The 14,449-nt window shown below is 34.7% G+C and overlaps 2 protein-coding genes across 3 annotated transcripts; one reads left to right on the top strand and one right to left on the bottom strand.

Annotated features, from left to right (window-relative positions):
• Positions 1-3,402: 3,402 nt before the first annotated feature.
• Positions 3,403-8,639, bottom strand: LOC147522709 (zinc knuckle (CCHC-type) family protein). 2 transcript variants are annotated; one of them, XM_086594824.1, is made up of 8 exons: positions 8,418-8,639; positions 8,280-8,335; positions 7,870-8,032; positions 7,344-7,432; positions 6,883-7,015; positions 5,926-6,018; positions 4,498-4,600; positions 3,403-4,274 (listed from the first exon to the last, which is right to left on the bottom strand). In XM_086594824.1, the coding sequence occupies exons 1-8, from the start codon at positions 8,583-8,585 to the stop codon at positions 3,907-3,909; spliced, it is 1,173 nt and encodes a 390-aa protein (XP_086450950.1). In that variant the 5' UTR covers positions 8,586-8,639; the 3' UTR covers positions 3,403-3,906. The 2 variants fall into 2 exon arrangements, with proteins under 2 accessions (XP_086450950.1, XP_086450953.1); XM_086594827.1 differs by having other exon boundaries at positions 7,870-8,051; positions 8,418-8,592.
• Positions 8,640-8,747: 108 nt separating this feature from the next.
• On the top strand, positions 8,748-12,434 carry LOC147522708 (single-stranded DNA-binding protein WHY1, chloroplastic-like). The gene is made up of 7 exons (XM_086594833.1): positions 8,748-8,986; positions 9,061-9,152; positions 9,221-9,313; positions 9,904-9,998; positions 10,979-11,052; positions 11,187-11,275; positions 12,056-12,434. Exons 1-7 carry the CDS (start codon positions 8,782-8,784, stop codon positions 12,167-12,169), a joined length of 762 nt encoding a protein of 253 aa, XP_086450959.1. The 5' UTR covers positions 8,748-8,781; the 3' UTR covers positions 12,170-12,434.
• The last annotated feature ends 2,015 nt before the right edge of the window (positions 12,435-14,449 follow it).

Raw genomic sequence — 14,449 nt, 5'->3', positions numbered from 1 at the left:
TAGGTCGTTGTGGAAAAGCAAAGCAGTTAAACTGTTAAAGGGAGGGGAACAGACAAGGCATGATATTGGTCACCAAGAATTTGTGAAAAAAATTTGGAAGTAGATATGGAGGTAAAATTTTAAATCAGGAACGTCGACTGGGTGCCTCCCTGGATTGGTCTCGTGAGTACTTTACTATGAAGTTAAAGTTCTTTTAAATCTTAAATCAGGAACGTCGACTGGGTGCCATCTTTTATAGTGATCTTAAGCTCAAAAACACATTTCGAATACATTTTAGCGATATAAGAAAACTTTGAGGATATTGAAAACATTGACGAGATCAGTGACGAGAATTTTGAAAAAGATGATACGGAAAAATGGACGAACAAAGTGATAAATATGAAGTTGTGAATAAAAGACGTTCCCAATTAGAAGAAAGATGATACGGTCATAAAGATGAACCAAAGAAAATAAGAGATTTCCCACTACAAGATGAATAAGAGTTGATGAAGTACAGAAACAGTAAGAAGTTAAAAAGAAGTAGGAAGTAATGAGTATAGATAAAAATCAAACAACTCTTTCTCTGAAAAAAAAGAGTCTATACCCTTGCAATCCACATGAACAAGCCAATGATTCGTATCTCCAAGTTTAGGGGGAGCTTGTAGTGCCTCATCCATTAAAGATCCAAAAAAAATTTAACCTTTAGAGGATTCCAAGCATAATCAGACTCGTTGAAGTGATGGTTACTAGTGATTATGATTTTATTTATTTTATTAGGAGTGGTAGTTAAATCATGAGGAGAAGGTACTGCTGATGAAGAGCAAGGACGAACATCTAAAATACTTTAAAGATTACGCCTCTTATCTACAGTGGGGCAATAGTATTTTATTATTTTTTTAATGTATCTTTTGGTTACTTGGTCATTTGTTATTTGCCCATCTATTTTTTGATATTTACCTAATTTATCCTATTTAAAAGAGAGAGAGAACAGTTGTTAGGCATAAAAGAGAGAAAGATATGGTTGGATGAAGAGAGGAAAAAAAAACGTGCATAGCACGTACACCATTCTAGTATAGATAATAAGGACGAACATTATCTCATAACAAGATTACATCGTCATAACAACAATAACAGCATTACATGGTAACAACACAACCAGGGCCGGCCGGCTCAACCATATAGCAAAGTAGGCCTCCGCTTAGGGTCCATAGCCATTGAAAAAAAAAAAAAAATTAAAATCAAAACCCACTATTGTTTTTCATTTATTTTAATTGGATAAACGCTTTTACATTGGCAAATTGGAAACCATAAAATCACGTTAAAGTAGTGTTAAACACTTAAACTGAGTTCTCTCGCCTTCTCAAACAAAAAAATAGCACACCTCCATAACTAATTAAAGTTCTTCATCATCAATGACAAATAATCAAATATATTCAACAATTCAATCTTACCTATATTATTTTTGATTTTTATATGGTTTTTTTTATAATCTCGTTGTCTCTCTCTCAATATTTGTTTTATTTGGTGTAGAATTAAAAATTTCTTATATATTAGCAATTCTTTTTGTTAAATAAATCTTGAAGTTTCAAAGCGAAGACTATTCAAGAAATAAAAAGATAAAGTTTGGATCATATGAAATAACGTAAACAAATCAATAACATGTTGTGAGAAAAAAAAAAAAAAAAGATGTAATAATTTTTATTTGTTAAAGTAGTGTTTTTGTTCCCTCCCTTTCTCCAATAAAAAAATGTTTCCATAACTAATATAATTAAAGTTCTTCATCACCCCATAACAAATAAAAAAAACCAACAATTAATTTTACATATATCATTTTTTTGTCCGGTTTTTCCTAATAATCTCTTTTTCTTTTTATATTTGTTTTATTTGGTGTAAAATTATTCTCAGATTCTCTTTTTTTGCAATTCTTTCTTAAATAAAATTAAAGTTTGTGTACAAGACTATTCAAGAAAGAAAAAGAAAATGTTGGGATCATATAAAAATAACGTATACAAATCAATAAGATGTTGTGAGAAAAAAAATTAAAAAAAGATGTAACAATTTTTATTTGTTAAAGTAGTGTTAAACACTTTTTTCGGTTCCCTCACCTTCTCCAACAAAAGTAATGTTCCAGGATCTTAAAAAAGTTCTTTACCCTTAACAAATAAGAGTATATATCCAACAATAATCTTACCTATATCATATTTTTGTCTTTTATAGTTTTTCCCTATAATCTCTCTTTCTTTCTATATTTGATGTATAATTATTTTATTTTTTATTTGCAATTTTTTGTTAAATAAATCAATTGAAGTTTCAAGGACTACAAGAAAACATAAAGAAAAATAAGGACGAAAATTAAACAAATCAATAAACAAAAAATAAAAAATGTAACAATTTTTATTAGTATATATTAATCATAGAAGATTCCCTATTCGAACTTTGCTTAGGGCCCCCGATTATCTTGAGCCGCCCCTGCACACGACAACTAACATCATAACACGACAACAAAACAAGACAGACATGACAAGACACAATAGAAAACAACTTCATTCTTCATTCTTCAGCAAATTCTTCATTCTTCATCCCCATCAACATCAGCTTTGCCCTTGTGATGCTGGTGGTCCTTTTCAGTGCCGGCTCATCCATTAGGCGACTTAGGCGGCCGCCTAAGGCCTCGGATTTGGAAGGCCTCAAAATTTTCTTGTTTCTCCTTTTACATGTTTGGTATTACCATTTTTTTAAAAGGCAAACAAAACACAAAAAGAGACAATGTGGTCTATTTGTTTTCTCCAAGTCTCCCTACGGCACTAAATTTTGGTAATTGAATTGATTTAAATGAAATAATATCCAATAGTCCACTATATAATTTACATCTCAAAATTATATGATAAATCTGATGGCTACAAACGCATAGTAGTCTCAATTTTTATGGGAGTGTCCTCATCTAGTTAGACCTCTTAACTAGAAAGAATAAATAAAAATGGAAAATTCCACAATTAATGCAAAATCTCCACATTCTATGGTGTCTTTCCCACTTTTTCTAAAGTTAATTAAAGACAAATTTACCAATTATCTCTTTCTCATTTCTCATTCACAACGTCTCTCTCTTTTTCACTACTTCCATGTTTCACCCCCAACCAATGATATCTTAAAATCACATTTTCACAATCTCACAAACTGATATTTAATACTTTTGTGTTTGGAAGGTGATCAATTTATACTCTTTTTATGTGAAATTGATAATTTTCTTTTTTGATATGAATCTATTATTTACATATTATTCTCTTTGTGTTGGACATCACATGGCTCTTTGAAATTCTTTATTGTAGATTCTATCATATATAGGGCAATTTTAATATTTGTTAAGTTGGACAATTTCCATGTTATGAGATCACACTTGTTGAGTAGATAAGACATTGTCTGATGTGATGCATAATGTATGATATTCATTTTGATTGTCATAGGTTTCTTCTGCTATTACATTTTAGTCAACTTGTCAATGAGCTTAGAAAAAAAGGCCTCACTTTGGATCGTCGCCTAAGGCCACATCCACCCTTGGGCCGGCCCTGGGACGAACCCTCACACTTCATATCCCAAGATATAAAATAGACTGAACAAACATGGAAGTTACTAAGCTAAGCCAAGTACAATTTTTAACCAAAGAAGTATGTACTCACATTTGTCAAAGTAAAGATAACTAGGAAAGCCGATTTGTTAACTCCCAAGATTCCAATGGAGTTGTATGTTCCTCTTTGCATATTGGGGACATGTATGCCAGCAACCAACTTTCTTCTCTACTTTCCAGTCGATTGTTGAAGTTAAAAACAGTTATCTGCTTAAACTAGCTGACAAAGCTGAGAAGGTGAACATACAAACTTTTGGGAGAAAAAAATATAGTTGCGCCCTAAACTTACTGCCAAGTTTAAGCTGTCACTTCTTTAAACTAGGACATGTCCTAATATTATGCCCTTTACCATTACATACGCGACAGGAGTAGCTTCTACCTTCATGGGCCATCAAGCCTTTCTTCAATGTAGCACTTGGTTTCATCTCCGTTGCTTGAGGGCATGTCCTGCGATTATGACCACTTCCACCACAAACCCGACAGTGATGGTGCCTTGTGAGCCTACTCTTGGACTCACTTGATCTTGAAATATGACAGGTTCTCCGGTTATGCCCCCTTTGCCCACATAACCGGCATCTGAAACGCCTATCCACGAAGCTGTTCTTTGTAAGTTCGGGGCAGTAGTTTCTCCTATGTCCTTCTCTTCCGCAATTACTACAATAAAATTTCACTCCTGGCCAAAGAATTACTTATCAGACATCACTCTACTACGACCAGAAATAATGCAGAAGCAACATAAGAATGGAACACAAACAAAATACACAGGTCCTGGTTTGGTCTTGATTGGTTTAGGCAAATTGTTCATGCATCATAAAAACTTAAAAAATTGGAGAATATTTGGTAAATACATGAATAAGCATATAATGCTGCAGGCTTAGTAAAATGAACATGATGACCTTTCATGGAAATGCTTCTCCTACGACGGTTCTCTGGATCACGGAAGAAAGCCTTCAAAGCTTCAGATGCCTGCTTCCTAGCTGCATCTGTCCCTTTAGCTTTCTGTAATTCAGTACAAAAACTGCACTGTTATCCGTTTACCAACTTATCGTAACAAGTAATGTTGATATGAAGAAAGAAAAACTATTTTGCGATCATTGAGTGGCTCTTGAACTTCTATTTGAATATCCTTAATAGTGCACGTTGCGTGAACTTATTAAGTTTAACAGTTGGGAGTAGAGTAAAATTTAGCGCAATTCTAGCAAGAATAGAAGTAAGTAATCTTTCATTATCATTTGCCCACCTCTTACTTTAAAGTATGTATTCTCTGTTTCTCTCTTCCTTTCTCGTATGAACATATTTGAAGTCCATCATGTTAACCTCTCATACTAGATTAGAAATTTGTTAACGGTATCAGAAGTCATCAAAGATTTATTGTTCTCTACTTCTCGTCATACTAAAGGGTATACACATTATTCCAATGAAGTGACACGATTGTTGTTGAGAATTCAAATTCAAAGCTAAGGCTTCCGAAAGGGGAAATTTTCTGAAGTGCCATGGGCGATTCAGGCTAATGGTGCATGATGCTCAACTTATTCAGGGTAACAGTGGGAAGTTGGTTCTTGATGCAATTTTAGCAAAAAAATTAATCAGTCTACTACAACATCAGTATTGTTTACTTCTTACCTATGAACCTACGGACACCGACACGCGACACGGATACGCAGACACGACATCATTCAAAAAAGTAGGACACGGATACGTCATGGACACGTTAAAGAAAAATTATATATATATGGATACGTCATGAAATTTAACCCTCTCCACTAAGTTTAAATCAAAATATGAAAACTAGTTTTGAATATGTCTAACTCTAAAAGATTAAACAACAACATACATGTCCAAAAATACAAGCTAATGCCAACGAAAGAAATAACAATTACAGAAGATTCATAACAAATATATATAAAACTTAAAAAGGGCTTGGCAATCATCAAAAGTGTGCAGTTGTGCATTGTGCCTCCTTATTTCAAGAGTGAAATAAAACCCCTACCAAGTCATGTTTTCTTTTAAGTATTTTATTCACTTTTTTAAAATTTAGAGTAAAATGTAGAAGTGTCCCCCGTGTGTCCATGGAGTGTCGGAAATTCTATAAATTAATTAATAAATCTGACACTCTAAATTGAGTATCCGACACGTGTTGAAGGCGTATCGGGGAGTGTCAGTGTCGGATACGTGTCCGACACGGATACATTGCCCTTAGAGGAGTGTCCGTGCTTCATAGCTTCTTACTTTCAGATATTTCCTCTTCTTTCTTTATCCACCCAGTTACTGAAGATATTCGAATGAATGAAGGAATACATGAAGAAAGGTTTCAGATTGCAGACCTTGATCGCAGCCACTCTTTGTGCATGAAGCTTAGGATCACGATGGAGGATCTTCATGTGTCTACTAAATAAACCTGTTTTTGCATTGAGGCTCTGCAGCATCCCACTAAATGAAAAAAGTCACAATAACGATACATGCTAAAATAATCTACTGAGCTTGAAACATTCAATATACATTTGCAGAACACAATATTGATATTTACTGCCACTACATTTACATGGTCTTCTTTCTTTCTTTCTTCTCATGCAAGAGGTAAAAAGACTGTATAACATATACATACTACCAATAGTATACTGTTGGTTCATACTGTAGTCACATGCACAAATAAATATCAACACTTATTGCCTCACTAAAATTCATGAGTTGGAGGTCCTGATTGTTTCCTGTTTAGTTCTATCCAAAGCCATGCCTTCAGATGATCCTATTGTCCGCAGACATATGCTGACACTATTCAAGTCCCTTCTAGTTTTATCCTCTCTCCTTTGCAATCCTCAACCTGCATCTGACATTTTGTGACCAACTTTCACAGAGTATCGAGATACATCTACAACTCATTGAGCTGCTAAGAAAGCAAGCACTCAATGAGTGTGGTGTTGCATTAGAGGAAGGACACTTGATGTTATGGAGGACATGACTGTGTAATGTCTACCGATTTTTCTTCTGAAAGTACACTAGGACATCACTTGGTAAGAGTGAGATGCTTACTTTTGGTCTTTACTTTTACCTTCGATAGGATTGCCAGAAATCATCTAATTTTCTGTCTGAGAGTAGAATTTTTTTTGCAAACTAAAATAACTTTTGAGTAACTGTACTCTGTTGGACATGTTTTGTGCAGATGGAAGTATACATATGTTGTAAGTTTTGATATAAATGGTCTACAGATAAAGAACTAAGATGGAAATCAACTATGAAATAGAAAGTGCAAATGTAAGAATGGGTCCATGCAGGGAACTAACTTTTAATGATCGGCTGATCTTTAAGCCAACTTCAGGAGGTGGTGACTGGTAAACACGTTTGGATTTTCTTCTCACGTCCAACTTTATATCTAGATTATCTACGTCATCATCTTCCTTTACTTTTAGCGGAGATCTGCAGAAGTAGAAACCATAAGTGATGAATTCTTGCAAAGAAAATTTTACAGAGCCAGCCCAAAGGATCATCTAATTACTCCTGTAATAAATGCATCTCTACAACAAAGTTATTTGATCATTGATGTCAATAAATAAAACACAAGCATGCAGTGCTTTCTGTTCAGAATCTCAAAAATTACTAAGAGGAAGTCATGTTGAATTTGTTGTCAGTTGACACCACAAGACCTAGCAAGTCAAGCTAATTCTCAAACAGGTACAAAGGATATCTTCCCATGGTCAAGAAGAACATATGTAACATAAGTAGAAATGATAGGGAGTACGATTACATGGAACGAGCTCTTTCCCATGGACGTTCATCAATTCCCTCTTCCCATATCACACATTCTCCCAGGCATTGTTGGCAGGTTTTTATTCCCTGTTGGCATGAAAATGTAATGTGTAGTTATAGTTAATGTGACAAATACATTTTGTGTGACTAACACAAAGAATTCTAAAGAGTAGGAAATCTGGAAGTGTCTTGCTTCCAAGAGCAAGGAACAATGTCTTATAAACTGTCATAACCTGGTCATATTAACAACACATTAGACGCACATTTGAGTTCTCCAGCAATGTCTTAAAATTGGTCAAATCTAGGGAACAATAAAGTGTTTTAAATACCAACTTATTATGAAACGAAAATATAACGATCGAATTAAAATCCAACTTTATATAGTCATCAGACAACATGTTTGTGATAGCAACTAATAGACTTAATTAACCATAGTGTTGTATATTGTGAAGTATCTAGTAAGATTGCATACATTGAAACTATATTAGGCAAAACAGGTAACGAAATGTATGTACAGTTTGTACCTTTCCATTACATTGTGGACAATCAGATCTAGATCTTTCAATATTGCACTCTGTACATGGTGTATAACCCCTACCCCTACAACTTGGGCAAGGCAGTTCTCTGATATACTGGCCATTTGGACCAAACCACGACTTCTGTTTAGGTGCCCCAGAATTAACATTCCTGCAAAAAGGACATTCATCTACAGAAAAAAGAATACAACAAAGTAATTTGAGGGGTCTAAACTTGTCTTATTAAACCAATGCACGCAAAATGCAATCGACCCACATCAGTCTAATGTACAACTCTAATCCTCGCAAACTTGAGAGAAAATCGGTTACATAAAAACAACATTCCACCCACATATGCATTTTGGCAGAAGTAGTCAAATATATAAAGTTATGACTAAAATGTGCTTTTGAGATATAACCTTGGTTGTATATTGACTTCGAGTCCGTAAAAATCTTGAGAAGGATCATAATCAACCTACAAAAACAAAAAAATGGCATACATTGTAATAATTGACCAAAACAGAAGATGGGCTGGGAAAAGTATGAGTAAAAACTACCTGAAACAGTTTGGGATTAGAAATGGAATCATCATTCTTGGAGGAGTTTATTGCAGTAGAAGAAATGAAGCTAGTCTTAGATTCTGAATGTATAAAAACCCAGAAATTTGGCTTGTCTCGTTTGCATTGAAGGGATACAAGTCTAAGTGGAGAACAAATGGAAAACATCTATGTGTTGAAAGTGTCAGAGTACAGAAGATGACTTGAGAAGAGGTTGAAACAGAAATAACGGTTTGTGGTGGGAAATGAAACAGGTCGTGGAATATCAACTAGAATTTCAAATTCAATGTCGGTAACAAAACTCGACATTTCAAATATATCCACAATGGAAACTCATTTTTTTTTAGTACTGAGAGTGGGAAAGATGCAGCAGCAGCAGCTCATATCCCATAAATGTTGTTCATCATCACTCCCTTTTCATCCTCAACTCATCTTGAAAAACCCTTTTCATCTCTCTTCCAACAACAACAGAAGAAACTTAACAGTCAAGTCTCGTCGTTCTGAGTATTTTGAGCCACAGCACAAGTTCAACACAACCAATTCATTTTCTCCACAACAATCTCTTGGAGGTAAAAAGAAAGATACCCGTTGTTAGTTTTGGCTAAAGATGTTATTTTTATGTGTTGAAATGTTGTTTTTGTAGCTTTGCCAAGGGTTTTTGTTGGGCATTCTATATATAAAGGAAAAGCAGCTTTAACTATTGAACCCAAAGCTCCCGATTTCTCTCCTTTAGATGTAAGTTTGTTTGGAATGGTTTATTTTTTTTTTATCATGTGTTGGTTAATGGTTGATTGTGGGTGCAGTCGGGTGCGTATAAGTTGTCCAAAGAGGGTTTTGTGCTTCTTCAGTTTGCTCCTGCTTCTGGGGTCAGGCAGTATGATTGGAGCAGAAAGCAGGTGAGCTTTGTTTATGTTGAATGTCACACGTATTTTATGTGGATATACTTTGGTGCATGTTGGAGGGTTACTTGGTTTCTATGATGTAAAATTATGTTAAAGTTCGATGGAAATGGTAGCACCAATAAGAGAAAACGTTCTCTAGTGATTGTTGGAGACTTGGAGGGAGTAAACGTAGAAGGTTGAAAACAATGTGGTTTTAAGCTAGCTAGTAATTGTTAGAAATAAGTACACATTGGCTGTCTTCGAACTGCTGAACTCAGTATATAGGACAAGGCACCACTGATAGCTTTAGTTGGGACATGAAAGTTTTAGTTGTGAGCCTCACTTTTATAATAGAAAGGAATTTCATTTTAACTTTGAGATATTCGACCTTTCTATATCAAGATTATAACTATTACATGTCTAGTCTTACTGAGGAATCCCTCTCCTTAAGCTGAATATTTGGCAAAGGCAGTGTATCTTTTATCTCGCAATTACTTTTGTAAATGCACATGCTTCATTATTGGTTTCCCTTACGATGCTCCAGTGTTTGCCATTCTCTTTTATTTTTTTAAAATATCAATTAGTTTCACTTGCAATGTGTTCAGGTTTTCTCATTGTCAGTTACTGAAATTGGAACTTTGATGGGCCTTGGTGCAAAGGATTCATGTGAATTTTTCCATGACCCAAACAAAGGGAAAAGGTAATTCACATTGATTCTATAATCCTTCTGGAACAAATTTATTATTTGAATAAGGTTGGACTTAGGAAAAACTTCTAGTGATTTAATACAATAATTCAAAATAAAATACTATACAACAGTAACAATTTGGGATGCTTAAAGAACTTGATCAAACCAATAGCAAAAGTTGGTTGGCTAGTATAAATGGTAGGACTTAGTGACTGCTACCATCATAAGTTCATCTCTGCAGTCTTTATGTTGTGAAATCTGTGCTCCTTATTATAAATTCAGATGCTCAGGCAAAATAATTGACACGTTATAACGGTCATGAATAAATTTTCATATCAAACTCAAGGAAGGTAATAAGAGGGTAAGTTAATGTACTCAAATTCAGGTAAATTGGCACGTGTGAGGCAATTAACAGGGATATTATGATTTGATGTGTGTTGGAAGAGAATATAAGGAATTAAAACTTAAAAAAAGCATTACTAATAAGAAAATAAGAAACATTTCTTGCTGGCAAGCATTGCTCACTTTCTTACGGCATTGCTCTATGCGAAGAAGGTTTGGCTTCTATCTTGCTGGTTTACTCGAGCTTTTTTTTAGTCTTTCATTTCTTTCTGATCTATATACTGTTATTGCTTCACCTATATAAACAGTTAAGTAGTTGGAATTTGTAAATTAGAATGCATGATTCCACTCAGCTTATAATGCCAGTTCCTAAAAACCTGTTACCAATAAAAGAGATAGCATTAAGTTTTGCTGGGTGATTTCTGTAACTTTATGTTGGTGCTAAATTTCTTGTAAGGATTGGTAGAACTGTAGAGGTGGTTTATTACAATTCTTATCTATGACCTCAAAGACTTTGTTAGCTTATAGAAGTTTGAGTTGTAAATAGCATAGTCCGTAAGCTATTTTGTGCCATGAAATTCAATCATTATTGTGTTCTGTACTTAAATCTGTTTTTACTGAAATTCTGATTCGCATCTCACTTTATGCAGTGATGAAGGCAAGGTCAGGAAAGTTTTGAAAGCAGAGCCCCTTCCAGATGGCTCTGGCCATTTCTTTAATCTAAGTAATCCTCTTAATTTCTTACATTCGATAATGGCTTGAGATATTTGCTTGAGGTTCATTTATTATAATTGGTTCTTCCAGAATACTGTGAACTCTAATCGTATGCTCTCCTGTGCTTTATTTCTTTTCTTGAAGGTGTGCAAAACAAACTTCTGAATGTGGATGAAAGCATATATATCCCTGTCTCCAAAGCAGAGTTCACTGTACTAGTCTCGGCTTTTAACGTAAGCATGTGTCTCCATCAATCCCATTAGTTTCTGTAATTCTAGAGTAGTATTATATTTCCTTGGTTACTCGGATGACAGAGAAGCAAGTTTCACTATAATCCCTTGGTTAATGCAATGGTAGAGAAGCAAATTGGATTACTGTTAAAAAATTGAGGAAGATCTTAAAAATAGAATTGATGGTTAGTTTGTGTTTGTTTTTTAGTTAGACAATCTCGTCATATCCTAGATGTTGTTTGCTTCAGTTGATGAAAAATCTGTGACATCAATGATCAAAACATCCTATTGGAGGATATTACTTTACGAAATAGTTCCTTTTAAAACTAATCTCTCAAATGCTGGCTACTGCTTAGATGGTTCAATGTGTCTGGTATTAAGGTACTTGGCCTTAATATATTGGTAATCCATCTTAAGTTGACAGTGTTTTTAGCCTAATCCTTCTCACGGGGATTTGTTTTGGTGTCATCACCTTGAATGTTAGTACCTGTTTTTGGTGACAATATGATAAGCGGTAAGCCACTAGCCGTCGTGCTTCCTTGTGAAAATTTGGTGCTAAGTTTATGCTTGCGTAGTTGATATAGATACTAGTTCTAATAGTCTGTTTTCTAAAATGTAAATATAGATACTATTTCTAATGGTCTGTTTTCTAAATTGTACGTAATTTTTGGAGTTATTTTTTTTGTTTTTCGTTTGTATTTTATTAGTATTGATTTTAAGAAATTAGAGGTTAACTGATTTCTTTGGAGACCTTTTGGGCTCATTTCTTTCTTATGCCTGCAGTATATTTTACCATTCCTTCTGGGCTGGCATGCTTTTGCAAATTCAATTAATCCAGAGGATTCAAGCCGTTTCAACAACTCCCGATCTGGGGCTGACCTTGAATGGAGCCGGTAGCCCCGTGGTTCCCTGCTGAACGAGAGAAGATGATTACTTAAAGTTCTAGTACTGTATGTTACTGAGTGCAGACTACCTTTGCTGGAAATCCTCCCAAGAAATTTTGCAACAAAATTTGACCTAGGAAAGGTGTTTGGAACCATCTGGGAGTTTGTAGTTGTGTATTGCATTTTTTTTTTTTTGGATTGGCAAGCCTGTTAAATGAGATCAGGCTTTCGAATTCAGAATTTTTTTTTTCAGATTTAATTAAGATCAGTTGATAAGAGATGATCTTTAATATTTAGGGTTAATATTTATGCGATAGTCAGGCTGGGAGCTTGCCATATGATTTTGGCATTAACCCAAGACAAAATTAAGTCACGTAGACAGTAGACTAAACAAATAATAATACAGAAGAGATGCAATTTGAAGAACCAGCCAATTGATATATACCTACATCATACACGGATATATGTCAAATACATGGACCCACATTTTGCTATATATATCCAGTGTTTATATTCTTCATAACCCATACATGTAATGGAAAGTCATTAATGTCATCCCCTTCCTCGTGCCCTTGTACAATGGATAGAAACCCACCTAGTTCTATGAGTTGAATGGCTCCTGCAGTTGGGAATTTAAAGCACTTGAACCTTTCCACTGCATACATTAAAGGGCACTATATCTATTACTGAACCGTGGTTCAATATGAATCATTCCAACAACCACCTATGCTCCTCATGTGAAATACTGGAGTATCACTAGAGCTGGCGTAGTACATGTTTACAAGTTTGTACTCTTTAGTAGAAGGAACGAATACAAAACTGTTCACATTGAGGAACTCTAATGCTTTCTTTAGTCAAAGGATTCATAATGAGAAGAGAAGGGGAACATCAAACCCTTCTCTTACCAAGAGCAAACCATTACAAGAGGACATGATTGTCAAGTCACCTTTAAACTCGTTTACTTATCCTATCTTCCACTCCAATCCCTCGAACTCCATGAATCCCATCACCATTGTATGGTCAAAAATCAAAATGATCATCTAAATATATTATACCAGCTTTAGCGTGGAGAGAGTTGGCATGAATAAAACTCGGATTTAAAAGCAAGTCCGACCATTCTTTACACTGATACCAAAATTTGTCATAAAGAATATCAGCTGGTATTCTAGAATCTAGACAAGATGTTAGTAACCAAATCTTCATTAAGGTAAGGTAAGATAACCTTCTCTTCCTCCTCAACAACATCAAATGTTCTCTTCCTTTTACAGCCTACCAATGCAGACTTTTTGGAAACATTCTTCAGAGTAGCATCATTTCCCGTTTTCCTTTTACAGCCTATCAGTGCAGACTTTTCGGAAACATCGTTCTTCTTCACTTTGGCATTGTTCCTTGTTTTCCTTTTACAGCCTATCAATACAGACTTTTCAGAAACAGTGTTCATCTGCGCGGTGGCATCATTCATTGTTTTCTTTTTACAACCTCCTCTCAACGCAGACTTTTTGGAACCGTCGTTCTTCATCACGGTAGATATTTTGCTTACTTAGAACTTGACGAACGACAGAATATATATTGCAATTCAAATTTCATGCAATGGGTAAATTTTAGAAGTTTCCAGTCGTCTCCACAGCCCGTACCACTAGTCCACTCCTTGTTATGGCAAGCATATTCCCCGAGTACAATTTCATAACTATTGTATTACCTACCTTTCCGTAGGCAAACCACAGTTTAACTCCAGTATATAAATACCAAATCACATTTGGAAAAAGGTTAAGTCTGATTCATAGTTTCAATCATAAGCAGTTATTAACTGGAAGATGCAAGAGTATGAATAACAAGTCGCCAAAATTAAATCGTGAAAACTAAACAAGGAATGCAGAAGAGATACAATTTGAAGACCCTGCCAATTGATATAAAGCTAGATAATAGACAGATATATATCAAATACAATACAAAATTTTATTGAGCAACAACATGGTAAAGTTGATCAAAATCAAAAACACAATTTAAGAATGTTCTCATAGTTTTTATTGATATTACAGAGAAGAATAAAAGTGGTTTTGAAACATCAAATCAGTATAATTCTGTGTTATCTGCCTTTCCTTTCAACTATATATATATATCTATTTTTAATAGAATTTCTTTCAATTATAATTAATTTCCAATTATAATGAATGAGTTAAGTTCACTCCCAAGAATTCAAAACAAGAGGCAGAGATCTCAACTATATCATAGACAAGATTACAACGCCTCACAAAGGTCATAAAAACATACAATCTAGAAAACATGAGAGACG

This window comes from Coptis chinensis, chromosome 1 (assembly GCF_015680905.1).
Source record: "Coptis chinensis isolate HL-2020 chromosome 1, ASM1568090v1, whole genome shotgun sequence".
Taxonomy (NCBI): Eukaryota; Viridiplantae; Streptophyta; class Magnoliopsida; order Ranunculales; family Ranunculaceae; genus Coptis; species Coptis chinensis.
This window is presented reverse-complemented; position numbering and strand designations above follow the sequence as displayed.